The sequence below is a fragment of the Diadema setosum genome, chromosome 10 (genome assembly GCF_964275005.1).
Source record: "Diadema setosum chromosome 10, eeDiaSeto1, whole genome shotgun sequence".
Classification (NCBI taxonomy): Eukaryota; Metazoa; Echinodermata; class Echinoidea; order Diadematoida; family Diadematidae; genus Diadema; species Diadema setosum.
Window position 1 is genome coordinate 5,811,243 of NC_092694.1, and position 16,987 is coordinate 5,828,229.

The 16,987-nt window shown below is 37.5% G+C and overlaps 1 protein-coding gene across 1 annotated transcript in view; it reads left to right on the top strand.

Annotated features, from left to right (window-relative positions):
* The first annotated feature begins 963 nt into the window (after positions 1-963).
* LOC140234439 (annexin A6-like) overlaps positions 964-16,987 on the top strand; it is a 64,557-nt gene continuing 48,533 nt past the window's right edge. The window contains exon 1 of the mRNA XM_072314485.1: positions 964-1,419. Coding sequence (XP_072170586.1) covers positions 1,402-1,419 — 18 coding nt within the window. The 5' untranslated portion in view covers positions 964-1,401. The remainder of the gene's footprint in view (positions 1,420-16,987) is intronic.

The following is a 16,987-nucleotide window of genomic DNA, read 5'->3' on the forward strand; positions in this document are numbered from 1 at the left end:
TGTTAAACATTTTGAATTACATGTATTAAAGTCCATCATCACATGGAGCGAAGTTAAACCTTTCTAGCGATACCTCATTTGTAACATACAAAAACTGCTGTATTTTGAAGCTATAATTAAAGATATCGCGTATTTTTGTATGATTTTTAGAAGCTCTAATCGCAAATATCTCAACTTATGTCTCAATTCTACAGGAATGGATTTAGTTCGTTTTGTGATGGAACTCCTCAAGTGTATAATTCATACGATAGACCATGATACTGGTGGTTGTTGTACGGCAGAAAAAGATTTTATATCAATTTCCATTACCCCATGTCTGAAAAATCAGAAAAATAGATGATGAATAAAACGCCTAAAGGCAAGGTACGTTTGGAGGGAATCAATATATTGGGTCATATATCACAAAATCTTGATGAAAGCTTTGCTATGCTGCTTTTATAAAACATAGGCCATTTTACACTTCATGCAATAATACTGAAAATCACATTTGTATTGATTTGATTTGATTTATTTCTGCTTACTTCCGTTACATCAGATACAATTGTACATCAGATACATCAGATATGATTATGTACATGTCATCCATGCATGTCCCGTGCACATTATCCACAATCCTGTTCATGATTGTCATCCATGTATGTCCCACATATCCACAATCCTGTTCATGATAATAGTGCCTCATAGATCTTTCGTCGGTAAAGAATTTTCCCGGTTTTTCCCGCCTAATCTATTGAGAACAAACTTCTGTCACACTCGAAATATGTAGTTTATTAGCATGCCTCCCTTTGAGTCTCATAGATGGGCGACAGCGGATGACAATACGATGCACATGAAAGCATGAATTTGCATTATAAAACACGCATACACCACACACCCACACCCACATAGAAATCACTGCGTGGAATCACGTTACCAGATTTTGTGGTCACAGGTAATACGATCAAGGAACTTCTTCTCATTCAAAATGTCATCGCAAAGTATTTTCTTGATATTCAGGACCTTTCGCCTTTTGTCATTTCCACATCCATTTCCGAACTTTGTAACCATAGAGAAGGAAGTGTGACTCAGACCAGAATTGAGACTTGCAGCCTCATTTTCCGCCTTAATGCTCTCCCTATCTCCTCACACTATGAGCATTATCAAAACAATAATGTGTGCAGACTTGTGATTTGTCGGCGATGTGCATTGGCTACCAAGGACTGAAAGTGAAGACTATAGAGGCTACAGCGCTTCAACCGCCTCTCCACTGTTCAGCGACCCACTGTTCTAGTGTGCACAGCCCAGCTCAGAGAACACAAACAGTGCCTAGTACCTCTTTGGTCATACTGCCTGAAGAGTCCTGCCGCGTTGTCACTCTGTTGTCAGATTTTCAGCAAATACCCCACCACCAGAAAACACACCATGGCTGTCAGATCAACGGTAAGACGTTATTAACTTTTTGGTTCAACATAGCAGTCTGTTTGAAAGTCTGCTGGTACTCCGAACGGAGGGTAATGTATGTATTAAACTGTGGCAAGGCTAGTTCGCTCGCAACCCCTCTTATCAACAACACGTTATTTTTCTCTTTGAAGTGCCACGCCCATTCCATTCCCCAGCGAGGGTACTGGGAAAGTGTGTGTGTTAGCCTTATCTTCAGGCAAATTAATTAATTTGTGAATCTGTCTTTCAAATTATGTTCGTTAACTGTTCAAAACTCTCGGTAGTCAGTTTGGGGTTGAAAATCTCTGCTTTCTGAAGTTGATAAAAATTTCTTCAGCAATGTTCTGGGTGCATAAACCCGTAAAAAAAATGGCTACAGCCGACACCCGGGAAACGCTGTACCCTCTTATAGGAAGCTCAAAGTGAAGGATTCGTCCCAGACTAGTCACTAGTCAACAACAGCTGATCGAGTTTGGCCGGGACTTGCGAAGCCAGACTTTTACTCGTTAATTTGCTAATTGATCAGTGATTGACATGGGTAGCATGTGTGTGTGTGTGTGTGTGTGTGTGTGTGTGCGTGTGTTTTAAGAAATAGAATGAAAACTAACAGAATCAAATCGTCATTTTACATCGCTCTTGGACCAAAATCTTATACCTCTAGAATTGTACGAGTTCCTACTTTCAATAGTTGCTTATAATGCCACTTAGGCGAATTAGTCTTCACGACTGTGAATAATGCATTGTAGTGATTGTGAGCACTGACATTGTAATTCCAGTGACTATTCATTGCGTGGTTTATGTTGCTGATGATAAATACAAGTAGTACGGATGATAGAAGTGATTTGATCATGGTAGATAAGTTATAGCCTCTATCGTGTCAGTTGCCTTCCCTCATACGAACCCGCTATTTGACCCAGTCACATCAGTGTACACGTCGGGCAGCTCTATTAGTATATTGAACCCCGAATCCACGGTTTACAAGTCGACAGCCTCATTCGCTATACCACGTCCACTGGCCTCCAGCCTGCATGTTGTAAAAAAAAGAAAAGAAAAGCGGGTGTGAACATAAATTTGATACAAAGGAAAACGGTGACGAATTTGTTTTATAATCGTTACGCATGTGGATTCTGCTACCGACACTGACAGCTATACACGGGGTCACCGGCATGCAACAGTGTACTGTGTAATCGTTGCTGTTGTCTGTACAGTGTAGGTCAGTCCAGACAGTGCTCAATCATACTCCCTGTTACGGGGTCGGATCCAGGAATTCCGTAAAGAGGAGGCGCCTTTGCAAAATTAAAGTAGGGGGCGCACACACACCCCCCCCCCCCTTCTTTTTATTTCATTTGTTTTAATAAAAATGATAAAGGGGGGGGGGGTGCCCGTTGCGCCCCCCTCTGGATCTGCCACTGCTGTTATATCGAAAACGAACAGCTATATTCAAATCATTGATCTATCCAGACAGAATTAGGCCATCCCAACTTGCGTCCCTATAGTATGGGACACCTTATTATGCATTAATATGTTTTCATTGTTCCTTCGTGTCAATATTTGATTTGGAAATAACACATGACCAATAAGCACAGAAAGCATAATAGTTTGACTCTTTATTTTCGGGGGGGGGGGGGGGGTGACCATTTCTTTAAAAGCTATTGCCATCTCCAGTGGGTAACTTATCAGTGGTTAGTGTAATGGTCAAGAGAGGTGCTTCAGCTTCAGTTAACAACTGCAAAAGCTGCTAGACCGGAGACTCATTTTCACTCTCGAAATGGTGTGATGAGAGAGGGTCGGTTTTATGTCAAATCTGTTAGTCGACTGATCCTTTTATTTGCTTTAAAAGAAGGTAATCAATATCCGATTCATTTGCCAATTGATATTACATGCATTTAAGTTAAAATCGTCTAGATACGCCATTCTATATTCAGGGATGCCAACATTGGAAACTACTTGAGAGTGAGACTCCCATAGGCCAATGCTATAATTTAGGAGTCAAAACGAGTGAGATCAATAGAAACGCATGCAAATGAAATAAAGTTTTAGAGTGAGAAAGAACCAAAATGAGTGAGTCTCACTCTCAATGAGTGAGAGTTGGCAGCCCTGTATATTGGAGCCTCCACACATACATCAACACTGATAGTGAGCAAAACCAAAACTTGCCATGAATAGCTTGCCCTGCGTGGTCAATGACTCGGTTTACAATGGAGTCGCGTCTCGCTGCTGTTTGTACGACAGTCGGCAAATATCAAGATACCAATCAATGTTTCCGACATGCTTTTACTACCAAATGGGTGTACGAACCATCCCATATATATAGCCCTACGTGATATTTACTTATCCATCCTTCCACGCCAGAACATGGAAAAATTTGGTGTTTATATGTATTCGATAGGCCTATACTACAGCGGAGAGTCAAGTGTGTCAAGGGTATTGTTACTTTTTGTGTTACAATTGCTGTTCGGCTTGATCGCTGGCCCAGCAAAATCTTTAAGAGCACTCACCATGGATTGTTGACTTTTACGGCTGCAGGAACGTTGAAATGACAAAAGGTAGATATACCGATACGAATGATCAGAGAGAAAAAGGGGGGTTGGATACGAAGAGTACTCGACCAAGGAATGATTGTTAGTAGGTTTCTCCGTGGAGTTTTAAAAGAATTACTTCCCTTTTCTGCCCATCTGGCGTACAACAAAATACATGTAGCTACACTCACACACAATGATGATATTATGCTGTGTATGTAGAATTCAGGACTATAATGTCAGTCAACCATATAGGTAAAGGAAAAAGGGTCAAACCCAAGAATTCCACCACTTTTCAAGGCATATTGACAATGAAGCTCCATTTCCCCATAGGCATATTATTCATGTTTATGGTTTTGAAGAATATAAAATTCTCGCTCTGTATCCATGAAATATCTCACCCCCCCCCCCATACACACACACACACACACACTTCACACAATGACAATACCTCTATTTCCAGGTGCAAAGACAATGGTCATGTTGCACAAACAGGGAGTGGTAGATTATTATTGATTTTTTGCGCCAAAAAGTAACACAAAACACGTGCGTGAATGTATGCGTGGTTGAAAACAACGTATATTACAAAACACACAGCAGCAACTTTAGGCCTAATGTAAAACGAGGAATGTTCGCGTGCACTTTAGTTCGCGAATTTCGCGAGCGCCAAGATTCGTGAAAATAAATTCACGCGAAAATTCTTTTCTACACTGTATGCATTGAACGCCAGTGGCAATTCGCGAAAATTTCATGCCACGAAAAAGGCCGTCGGCTCCAAATCGCGAAATTTTCATGCCGCGAATATATCATGTCAATGTGAGCATGACAATCACGTGCGTGCGACGTGGAAGGGCCCTGTATTAATAACATGGCCAAAAAAAAAGAAAAAAAATACCACACAACGTCGTCACACGGCACACATTTGCTTCCTCAAATGAATCAAAATCAAATGAGCTTTGCAGTTATAGCAGTTATTTAAAGCCGATTTATTGCGCCCTCCCTCAATAAACAAAACGCCAAGTATATTTGCTTGGCTGCTTTACCAGAATACTTTCCAACCAGTAGCACAAAACAAACTAGGAAGGATATGCCTCCAAAAAAGTCAATATCATTTACATTGCCTAGATTGCAAATATTGGATTAGAATTAGCCTTTGGTTTCTCATGTTTTCTCAGCGTGCAAATCGCGACGAATTATTGTCCAAAGATTTTCTTGATCTTTCCCCCGCAAAAAAGAGAGAATAATCTAAAATGGCAATGCTATATAACTTAATGGAGTATGGTTCCGTGTTCTGTCGTTTATCATGACAACACCACGCCTTTCATATCTGCAGTTGTTACATCGATCACTCGGCTTACTCCCACGCCTTGAATATCATAGATAATGATAGTCTTCAATGGGCTATACCTGCATGAGTCTTCGGGACATGTCAGGCAGGAAAAAAATAAAGAAGAAAGTGAGAAATGTGCTTTGACGCATTCCCAAGGAGTTCTCAACATGACGTCATTCTGATTATCGAAACGTCATCTGACGCAAATCGATGGCAATAACCCACCATCAATCTTATGTGCAAAACGAAAACTCGTTTTCCTACTGAAGGGCCAAAGTTCAAGAACAATGAGACAGACGCAAGACGTGTAAATCTGCTAACTCTTTGAAATTAGAATTAAAAAAAAAAAATCAGAGGGATACACAGTAATGAATGCTATCTTTGTTGTTTTTAGAATATTGATTGTTTCCATTATTATTGATTGTTTCAACCCAGATTAGTCTCATTAAGAATGGGACGTATAAAATAATTGGTGTCAATGTCGTTAACCCAGTAGAAGAGAAAATACATAAATGGAATGAAAACTAGAGATGGGAAAATACAGCTGCAGAATAACATGACCAGATGTGAACAAAGCCATTGTTTGCATTTATAATTCAGGTTATGTCCCATGATTAGTCTCATTTATAATCAGCTGATTATGACGTCACGTACTCATTAGTACTGTGCATGAAACGTTTCAAAACATTTTTTTTCTTGCTCTGCTCTGGAAATCAAGAAATTTGATATCAAGCCCGTTCTCTTTCAATTTGTGACTTATTGTTATGGATATATACCTAGTCCTATTACCATCATTATCATTTACGCCTTCATGATGGTCATTGCTATCTGAGAAATTCATAGAGTGATGTACATTGCAAGACATAAGAGAGATTCTACACATGGGGATCTTCCAGTCTTGTGAACCCGAGGTTCTTATTTTGTGGCTGCCATAGTAACCGATATACCGGATAAACCTGACATCTTCATCCCCGTATAACAGGGAGTTCCTTTTTCCATCGCAAAGGTTATCCAAAGCTGCCGTGTGTATACCTATACGTTTTTATTCAATCTTTCCCCTACTGTTCATTTAGAATGTACGATGTCATCTGTGTAGTGTACACTATATAATATATGAAATAATTAAAGATACTTGTTTTTGTATTGATTTCTATTCTTCTTATTCTCATTAGCATTGACACCGTATAGGAAAATTTGGATATAAATAAGTCCTACATGGACTTTAACAAGCTTAAATAAATAAATAAGTAAATAAATGAAATAATGATAAATAAATGAATAATAAAGATGATGATGATAATAATAATAGTAATAATGATTTAATAATGATAACAACAATAATTAATTATAACAATTATTGCCATTATAATAATAATAATAATAATAATAATAATAATGATAATAATAATAATAATTATCATTATTATTATCATTATTATTATTATTATTATCATTATTATTATTATCATTATTATTATTATTATTATTATTATTATTATTATTATCATTATTATTTTTATTATCATCATCATTATTATCATTATAGTAAATAAATAAATAAATGAATAAATAAATATGGGTTTTATGAGCTATTCACCCTATCTCAGACAAAGATGGCTACACAACTGATGAATACAGAAACCGTCTACTATAAATTTCCGCGTTCGCTTGAAGGAAATTTCAGGAGCAGTTCTTGTGACCTTTCGGTAACCTCAAAATCCGATTGGGAAACGGTCCCTGGAGAAGGTCACCTACTTGTCCACGTAGAACGACAATAGAACATACATTAGTTTGAAGAAAAGTATACTCGAACAAACGGTATCGGCTAAAGTAATACATGCTGTGTACATGATCATTTGTGAATCGACTGTCAAAACAATCTCAAATGGATAGCAAGTCTGCCCTGTGCCTTGGCAACCATGTTGTTTGATCAAGATATATATATATATATATATATATATATATATATATATATATATATATATATATATATATATTTGTTGGGTTTTTTTTGGGGGGGGTTTGGGTTTTTTTTTATTGGGGGGGGGGGGAGGGGGGTGTAACCTCCCTATAGTGTTAGCAAATAGAAATTTCAGTACCATAGCATTATGGTTTTATACGAGACGCAGATTGTGTGTATGTGTGTGTGTGTGGGGGGGGGGGGAGGGGGGGTGGGTACATCACAAGATACAGCCATGATCAGCACTGAATAGTTAAAATGAAACATGATGATATTTTGCAAATCAAATATGGCAGCTACATCTTCGAAAATTTTCAGGACACAGTAGCCTGTAGTTATGATTGTAATACCACACAGACGTAGCCAGCTGATCCATTTAGAGGTAAAGCTTAGGCCTATTGCTGCTTGTCCATGATGAGGTACTGGCTCCCGGCAGGACTCGAATTCTGGACCCACTGTTTCAGAGTCCAGAGGAGCGTCCACCAGACCACATTGTTTCCACATTCTTTGTTTGTTTGTTTGCTTCTTGTTGTTGTGCATAATTTCGACAGTTCGCCTTTGGTGTTAGGTCCCCCACCCCCCCCCCCTACAAATTTGCTTACTTTAGCTCAATAATTCTGATTCTATTATCATAGTTTCTCAAGGCAAGCGATTTCTATAAGGAACTCTACTGCAGCTGGAACAAGCCAAGATGTTCTAAAACGGGCGAAGAACATGAAAGAGGAAGTGAATGCATACATTGGACTGAAGCCATTAGTGGAGCCATATCATAAGCGTGCTTTATTATGTTGTATTGTGTTTGTTAAACGCACTCAAAAGTTTGATTGCAACTATTTTGATGCGCGTGTGTGTGTTCGTGTGAGTTGCGTGGGTGTGAATGTGTGTTTGCCTAGCACAACAATGGGCCTATGATCTTCTAAAAGATAATAATCATCCAATGGTTCTGCATAGTTGGCTAAGTCATTACATTTCTATTTCCCTAAAGAGATTTACGTATTATTTTGTGTTGGTCTGGTTCATGACATCTCCCTCTTGGTTGAGACCTAATTTTAGGTTTCTAACATTTTTGGTGAGATAATAAGAAACGTCTTATGAAATATATATGAAAGAGCATGTAATTCCATGTGGAATTCAACGTTTATGTGATGAAAATTGGCATTTAAATGGCTGAGATATCCAAAACAATGGCTGAGATATCCAAAACAGAGCGATTCTAATAAGTGTGGGACCCACACTTTTTTACGATCGCTTTGTTTTACTTTGTTATTGGCTGTTTCAGTAATGCCAAACCCGATTTTCATCAAATAAACCTTGAATTCCTCTTAAAATGGTATGCCCTGTACTATTTCATAAGTGTTTTCTTGTTATCTCGCAAAAAGTTAAAGGCACGATGTACCATTTGCAGATGAAACAAAAACCCAGCATTAGTGCCTTAAGATAGTTCTAAAATGTGAGTTAGGGATAGAAACAACCACTGTAAAAATCGAATCTATATTATCGATGCTAAATATTGTTAAATATACAAAATGTGAACAATACTTATAATGAAAATGTTTCCAGACTAAACCGTTATGGTTTATCAAGAAAAATACTGATATCTCCTTATATTTTAGGCTTTATTGCGAAAAATTTATACGGTATGGATGTTTTGTGATACAACAGACCTACACATATGCATCAAATGTGATATCTTGATATTTTTTTTTAATCACCGCTCCCAAAGGTAAACTGGACCTTTAAATGCCCGATTCTCATCTCCGCCAATGCTGTACCATCCCTTTAACCCTTTGCCTACCAAGCTCTGATCTCTTTTTACTGACCGACTACAGTGTCAAACACCTGGTGTAAATGAGTTAAGGCCTAATAATTATCTTCGGTCGCTTTGTGCATAATCGATCATCTTAGTAGAGAAGGATCTTGACACTAATATTAGTGCTGACACTGAAGATGTTGTCTTGAGCAAAGACTATCAGTCCACCACATCACTTGCTTTATTACCTACCTTCAATGCCTTTTAATGGTATCAACACAATTGCGGCTTTGTTTGGCTGATTCAATCATGTGTGACCGTAAATTATGGTGAAAAACAATAGGAAGTCGTGTGATGTTTCGAGTAAGTGATCTTCCTTTCGACAGTCCTAAAAACTCTTTAGCAATAACTCACGTGAAAATAGAGACATAAAGTATTGCGAAAACATCACTAGGACATGACAGAGCTTGGGAGTATAGAAAGTATAAGCGACTACGTTTCCACACCATGCTAAACAATGTAGGTTTAACAAAAAACTTTATAGAGTGGAATGAAATGAACAAAAATGTAGAGGTGTACTCATAGTAGAACTCTTACTGATATACGAAAACAGTTATGAAACTTTGTTGTTTCACACGTCTCCGTCAAACACCTGGATTATTAGTATGTATAATTATAGCAACCATGCACAAAAATATACAAACAAGTATGACTAGGTGGTGATGCGGCATCAGGTTACCTGCATACAAATTTTCACTATAAATGCCACTTTTTGACATTGATTCAAGAAGGAAAACATGATATAAGTTTTTGGTATCATCATTGTTGTTTATGATTTGCAATACCCTATATATGTCTATAACGACTCAAGGAATGAATTAGAAACGATTTTATTTCTCAGATCGTCATTCAAGAAAACACACACACACAGATGATTATATTAGGTATTTGTGGAGATATAAGAGATGTAAGTTGGTAACATAACCGCCAGTTTGATTCGGTCTTCGTTGAAAGCATGTGAAACTTTAAGATTTTATACCATAATCTAGTATTATTTTTTGTCTGATGTTAATGCAATCTCACCATTCTGTTTATCTGATTGTACTTTATCATTTTTGGAAGGGGGGGGGGGAGATTGTTAACTTGAATAAAAAATGGAATTCGACTTGAGAATAATGGGGGAATTATGAGGTTTGCCTGCAAGGGATTCTGATAACTGCGTAAAATTGATTAATCATCTTTTTAACTGGCAGACCTTTTTGATTGATTTGATTTTGATTTGATATTGACTAATATTTGATTAGTTTCTGCACTGGCATTGAACACATACCCACATTGTTGGTAACATATGAAGAGTTTGTTCGCAAAAACCGATAAGTCCATTTTTGAAGATTTTGAAGTACGGTCTCTGTCATAAAGTACAAAATAATACCTTTTAAATGATATATTGGTCACTGCATATAAAAGTATATTTTTGAAGTTATGGTCAAAAGAAAAAAAATACTTATTATTCTTTTTATTTTTCTTGACCTTTAATCGCAAATATCTCCATTCGGCAAATATGGACTTATCGGTTTTTGCAAACAAACTCTTCATATTTAGTTACGAAGTATTTTTGTCTCCATAGTGGATTTATAATACGTGTATAGGCGGTAAAGATAAATATTAAATATAGAAATGCTATCAGTCAAGGCATTTAGCTAAATTGATTTGCTTGCAACCTTTTAAAACGAATAAAGCAAAAAGAAAGAAGCGAGAAACGAAATGCGCAGAGATCGCACGGCAGACAAAATGACAAAAGTTTTAAGGAAAGAAGTATAGTTTGACTTTATTCATCAAAGGTTTGAGTGTTAGAACACTCCATACAAAGTTATAGGCCCTACATCATCACATGGATTACTGATCAGCAAGACACGGCATGTTTTCCAAGCGAAATGCAGATTTAGGCATTTCATATGAAGCGTTTTGCTTAATTTTTTTTTTCTGACAAACAGCTATAAGCTATTCAAATCCTTGCATCTGATTGACTGAGAGTAAACTTGTCAGAAAAAAATCCTACAAAACGCTTCATGAAATCCCCCCCCCCCCCTTTATGCCAATTATTAAGCGTTAGGAACTTTAAGAGCAGCTTCAATACCTTCATTTCTCTCTCCTGTGAATGCTTCGGGTTGTCACTGAATGGCTGTAACTCGAGGTGCATCGTTCGGCTTGGATACGATGATAGTTTATTTTGAACAAAATGATCAGTGCCATGTTGAGATCAACGCATGCGTTTCCTTTTTAATAAACCACGACGAGATCACTTCGAGACTCCAGAGAACATTTAATGGATATTTGCGTATTTAATGTTTCTAATTGCGGATTTCACTGTCTAGACGTGCATTTATATGGCGACTTTTAAAACAATAATATCACTTGTCTGCATATTAATGGTTGAAACGTAGTCGTCCTTTTGACCTATCCCGTGCAAATCTCTCAAAAACGACTAGAATCTCATGTTACGATATATTTTTTTCATTCTATTATTTTGTCATTCTTTATAGGGGGGGGGATGCTGGGGTAGATTCATATTTCACTCTTGCACTATAAAAGCGTAAGCTCGATAATTGCTGTGGTTTTCTCGAGGTCATGATGTGATCTGTTAATTTCGAGATTGCCATGTTCTTTCATTTTGAGCTGCTATTGTATCATGTATGTAGGTACTACTTGTCTGTGTTTGGTAACCCATATACCTGGCCCTCGATTAGCACTCTTGCTACAAAAGAAAAAAAAAAAAAAACAGGCTAGATCGCAGACCATATCAAATGTTTACTTTCCCCCCCCCCCCCCCAAAAAAAAAGACTCTAATCTGGCCCCCACAATTATTTTCATTAACGAGGTATATTATTTTTACTACGTGTGAAAAAAAAAAATGCAATACTAATATCTGGGAAAGCATTCTTTTCCTTTGTCGTTTCATTTTGCAAAAACAAAGAAAAACAAACATGAACTAGAGATTGTAATTTGTCATCACTGACAAATTAAGGTGATCCGATTTTTTTTTAATCAATGATTCGAGTCCTGATCGCAGTAGGCATGACCATACAAGTTTCATCTGTGTTTAGAGACATTGGCCGTGTGATGTTTGCATTCTCATTTAGCAAAGGGAGTCATATCTGCCATATTAGGTACCAAATTCTGTATACACTATAAGGAAGACACAGCAACAAGCACATATGACCTTTGACCCACCTTTGCACTCCCAAGATTGCATCTGATGAAATAGTGGTTATTTTGTGAAATGATTCTCGCGATATCGTCTGTACGTGTGAAAAATACGGGAAAGATAGGACAGGTATTCACCAAGATACAAGACGAAACATTTATGACCTTTGACCCTAATTTACATACCCAAGATGTTGTCCGATCTAGTAGTTGTTATTTTATGAAATAATGTACGTGACATGAACTAAACATGTGCAAAATATGGGGGTGATAGGGGGTGTTTTTCTTGAGTTATTGCAAAGAAAGTTGCAGAAAGAAGAAATATATCAATACATAGAAGATAAGCTTTAATTTCAAGCAAGTTTTTTATCGTAATCTCGACATCGTATGAAGAAACGAAGGTCAACTGAACGATAGCGCAAAGTCTCAGCTACCACATATTAAAATCTGGGAGAAATTCACCGAAGGGTAAGTGAGCTAGTGCTCGATAAAGACAATCACGTCAATTTTCACATTTAAAAAAATTCCCTCCCGTAGAGATAACACGTCATAACGAAGATACAAAAAGAAGTACATATGACCTTTGACCTCAATTTGCACAGACAAGATGGCATCTGAGTAAAAAGTAGTTATCTTGTGAAATGATCCTTGTAACATGGTCTTTGCGTGTGCAAAATATGGGAAAGATAGGACATGTATTCACTAAGATACAGGATGAAACACTTATGACCTTTGACCCTAATTTACATACCCAAGATGGTGTCCGATCAAGTACTTGTTATTTTATGAAATGATTTACGTGACATGAACTAAACATGTGCAAAATATGGAAGTGATAAAGGCCGTTTTTCTTGAATTATTGCAAAGAAAGTTGCAGAAAGAAAGAAATATCTCAATACATCGAAGATAAGCCTGAATTTCAACCAAAATTTTTGACGTGATCCCGACATCGTATGAAAAAACAAAGGGCAAACTTACGGTAGCGTAAAGTCTCAGCTACAACAAATTAAAATCTGGGAGAAATTTACCAAAGGGTAAGTGAGCTAGTGCTCGATAAAGATAGTCATGTCAATTTTCATTTCCAGAAAAACTGCACTCCCATAGAGATAACACGTAAACTGGTCAAATTTGACAAGATTACTTTCAATCCATTTTTACGAGGTGATACCGTCATCCAATCAAAATGTTGTAATTTTATGTTTAAAAGAACATTAAATAAGCTACATCATACTGAAATCTGGGTGAAAATTGACAAAGGACTAGTGAGATGCGCTCGAATAAACTTGAAATTTGATGACGTCATTTTGAAAATTTACTTTTTTTACTTTATTAAGAAATTTGATATCTTTTAATCATTTTGTCAGTATTGCCACCCCATGAAATGACATGTACAACTCATCAGCTTTCAAAATATGTACAGAAAATGGGGGGTCACCGTCCATCCTGACGAGTAAAATCAGATTTAAAATTGGCAGTTTTTTGGCATAGTTGCACTGTATATCGCCATTGACGCGCGCGCGGAATTTCAACTTTGACAGGCCCGTATGACGTCATATTGAGTCGGATTGACTTGAAACTTGGTATAAATATTCCTTTACATTTCAGACATCGGATCAAAGTGAAAAAACTGGAAATTTCAATTGCATATGAGCTGTGCGTGCGTATATGCGCGCGCGCGTACGCGTCCGTCCAATTTTTTTAATTTTTCAAAAAATGTTCCAAATAGTCTGAAACGTGTGCAAAAAAAATTTGAGCTCGATTGGAGCATACAAATATTTCAACGCGCGCGTACGCGCACGTTTTAAGAGAAAATTGAATTTTGAGAACATAAGTAGAATGCGCATAATTTGAAATATATGTGACGTAAATTTCATTGAAAAATTCTATTCCATTAATGAGATATGATTGAGAATGTGTTTTCATATAATGACGTCATAGTGACGTCACGGTCAACTGATCACAATGATGCATTAGATTTGTTGTCTTTAGGACATGATGCATATATGGTATAATTTTGAAATTGATAGGCAGAGGACTTTCTGAGCTAACCTCTGCACAACTTTTGGGGAGAAATAAAGAAATAAAGAAGAAGAATAAAGAATCAGTACAGATACAGAAGGTGATCCGAGAGGATACTCGGATCACCTAAAAATCAAAGGAAACTTGAATGGCTCAGCTACATTTAAAATCACTGAACTGTATCCACCGAAGGAAATTCGAATGGAAATATTCCAGTCCATACATATTTAAATCTATATCTAGATATAGATAGATAGATAGATAGATAGATAGATAGATAGATAATAGACAGAGAGATAGATAGATGTGTAGATTGAAATAGATAGATAGATAGATCTCAAATAGATAGATAGATAGATAGATAATAGACAGAGAGATAGATAGATGTGTAGATTAAAATAGATAGATAGATAGATCTCAAATAGTTAGAGAGAGAGGGGGGGGGGAGAGAAAGGGAGTACCACATCGGTTGATAGATCACATAGAAATCCATGCATCGCAAAGTCACGACTTGTGGCGGCTGCCACAATGCGAAAGTTCCCAAAGAGCTAACAAACAAGCCAATTAAAGGAGATACGTCATAAAATTATCGCCCTTCCTTCCGTTTCTTGCATCAGATCTATACAATAATGTGATATAACAGAAAAAGAAAGTAGTGTGACATTAGTGAGGATTACTCAAAAATATATATTAGACCTACGCACATTCAACAAAGACAAACAGATTTGTTGAATATTCAGTGAAAGATTCAGGAAATTTGAAATTTTGAAATAATAAAAAAAAAAACACTCACACACACAAGCACGAACGCACACACGCAAGCATACAAAAACACAGTAGACACCAGGCTCGCTGTGATAACTATATCATTAATTTTAAGGGGAAGAAAAGAAACAATAACGTAACAATCAAGAACGGAGTGAATTGTTAATGTCACTTGAAATCAGTCTCTCCATGTCTTCTTGGTATGTGGAATGTTTACGCCCTCAACGAAGAATCCCAAGAATTTATTGTGTAACCTTCGTGCCAGTTATTTTTGTCGCACCTGTGAGGTGGAATGCGTTTTGAGTTCCCTTGTCTAATAACAACAGCTTAGCTTTTATATAGCGCATTGTAGAATTTGTAAAGAATTTCAATGCGCTTTACAAACTATACTATTGCCCCGGTCACTGGATACATTATTTCCAACCAGCACTGATAGTCAGTGCTCACTCTCCGCTGCTAATGACGGCCTGGGGAGCATTCCAGCCTGTTACCATTTTACAGGCGATCACATGCTTATCAACCTACATAGACATTCTCATCTTACTGGGTACCCATTTTTCTCCTGAGTGAAGAGCAGTAATTTGGACAAAGTGCCTTGCGTAGGGCAAACGTGTCTGGCTTCGCTTGGGTTCGAACCCATGAACTCATACCGTGGAGCTACAAGCCTATACCACCGCGCTTATGTCATTCAGAGACGAACGCTCGTCTCCACTAGGCCAGAACACCTCCAACAATGCATCGGAATTTTGTTTATAACCATCATGACCATTGATAGATTGTGTGATGTGTTCCCGGTATATACTTTGACCTGAATATATTTACATGGTAGTTCAGAGCTTGCCGAATTTCACGTTGGAAATAAAGACCTCTTCATAAAGGCATTGAATAACATCACCCTGTTACATTTACTTTAAAGTGTTGAAAATGCCCGTATTTATATCAAATAATGTTAACTTTCAGATGTGATATTGTGTGCTAACTGTTGACCCATGGGCCAAAATGAATTGAAATTTCGAGCAATTGAAATTACCTAGCCAACCTTAAAAGACTTACCCGACGTAGCATCAACTACGATGTGCGAAATGTGTTTGAAATGAACAGGCCGTTTTCTACATGGGATTGAAAACTCGTTATTTGCATTACCATCAAAATCTCTAGATTTTTGCCCGTGTGGACACAAAAATTCCACTGTTTATCACGATCATCATCGAGATGCAAATCCCGAGAAATCTTGCGCTTCAGTTTTTGAATTATCCTGTCAATTCGTCCCGCGGTGGCAATCGTTTCACTGTGGACCATATTTATCAGTAACAGCCTTTGTTACGAGGTTATGTATGGAAATTGAGTAAGAAAATTCAGAAAACCATTCACTCTATAGTCAGGTAGCTTAGTGAAATTATACCGTTACACGGCGGGTAAAAAGCATGAAATTTGGCACACGGATTCCTTGTTACGGACTAGTTAGGGGGCAAGAGCTAAACCTCGAGGTTAGGGCCTGCCGTCTGAACGTAACTAATATTAGAGTAAGAGCCCTCCTGGAATTTTTAAGGAAAACACGCACACACATAAAAGGATCAAATTCCAAAATGGCCGACACTTATGGCAAACCCCTCACTTTTCATGTCATTGTATGGGTGATACGTGATATATATTTTTATTTCGGTTTAGAACCTGAATTTTTACATTACGGTACGAGCATTGTTTATATTCTTGCGTAATGTCTCTAAACTGCTGGGGGTATAATAGGGCAAAAGTGGCGGGGACCCCCCCCCCCCCCCTTAAAAAAATGGTTGTTCGCTTGTTCATTTGCTTGCTTTTTTTTCTCTTTTGCTCTATACACGGCGGATAAAAGCATCAAATTTGGCGCACGGATTCCTTGAGGATCATGAAACAACATTAGAATAGGAGCCCTCATCTATGTTTTCTGGCGTCTGGCCTGCCTTGCGAGTGTGACTGCGATATCTATTTCTGAGCTTGACGAGACATTTATTGTCAATGATGTTCTGCTTCCATTGTAATGA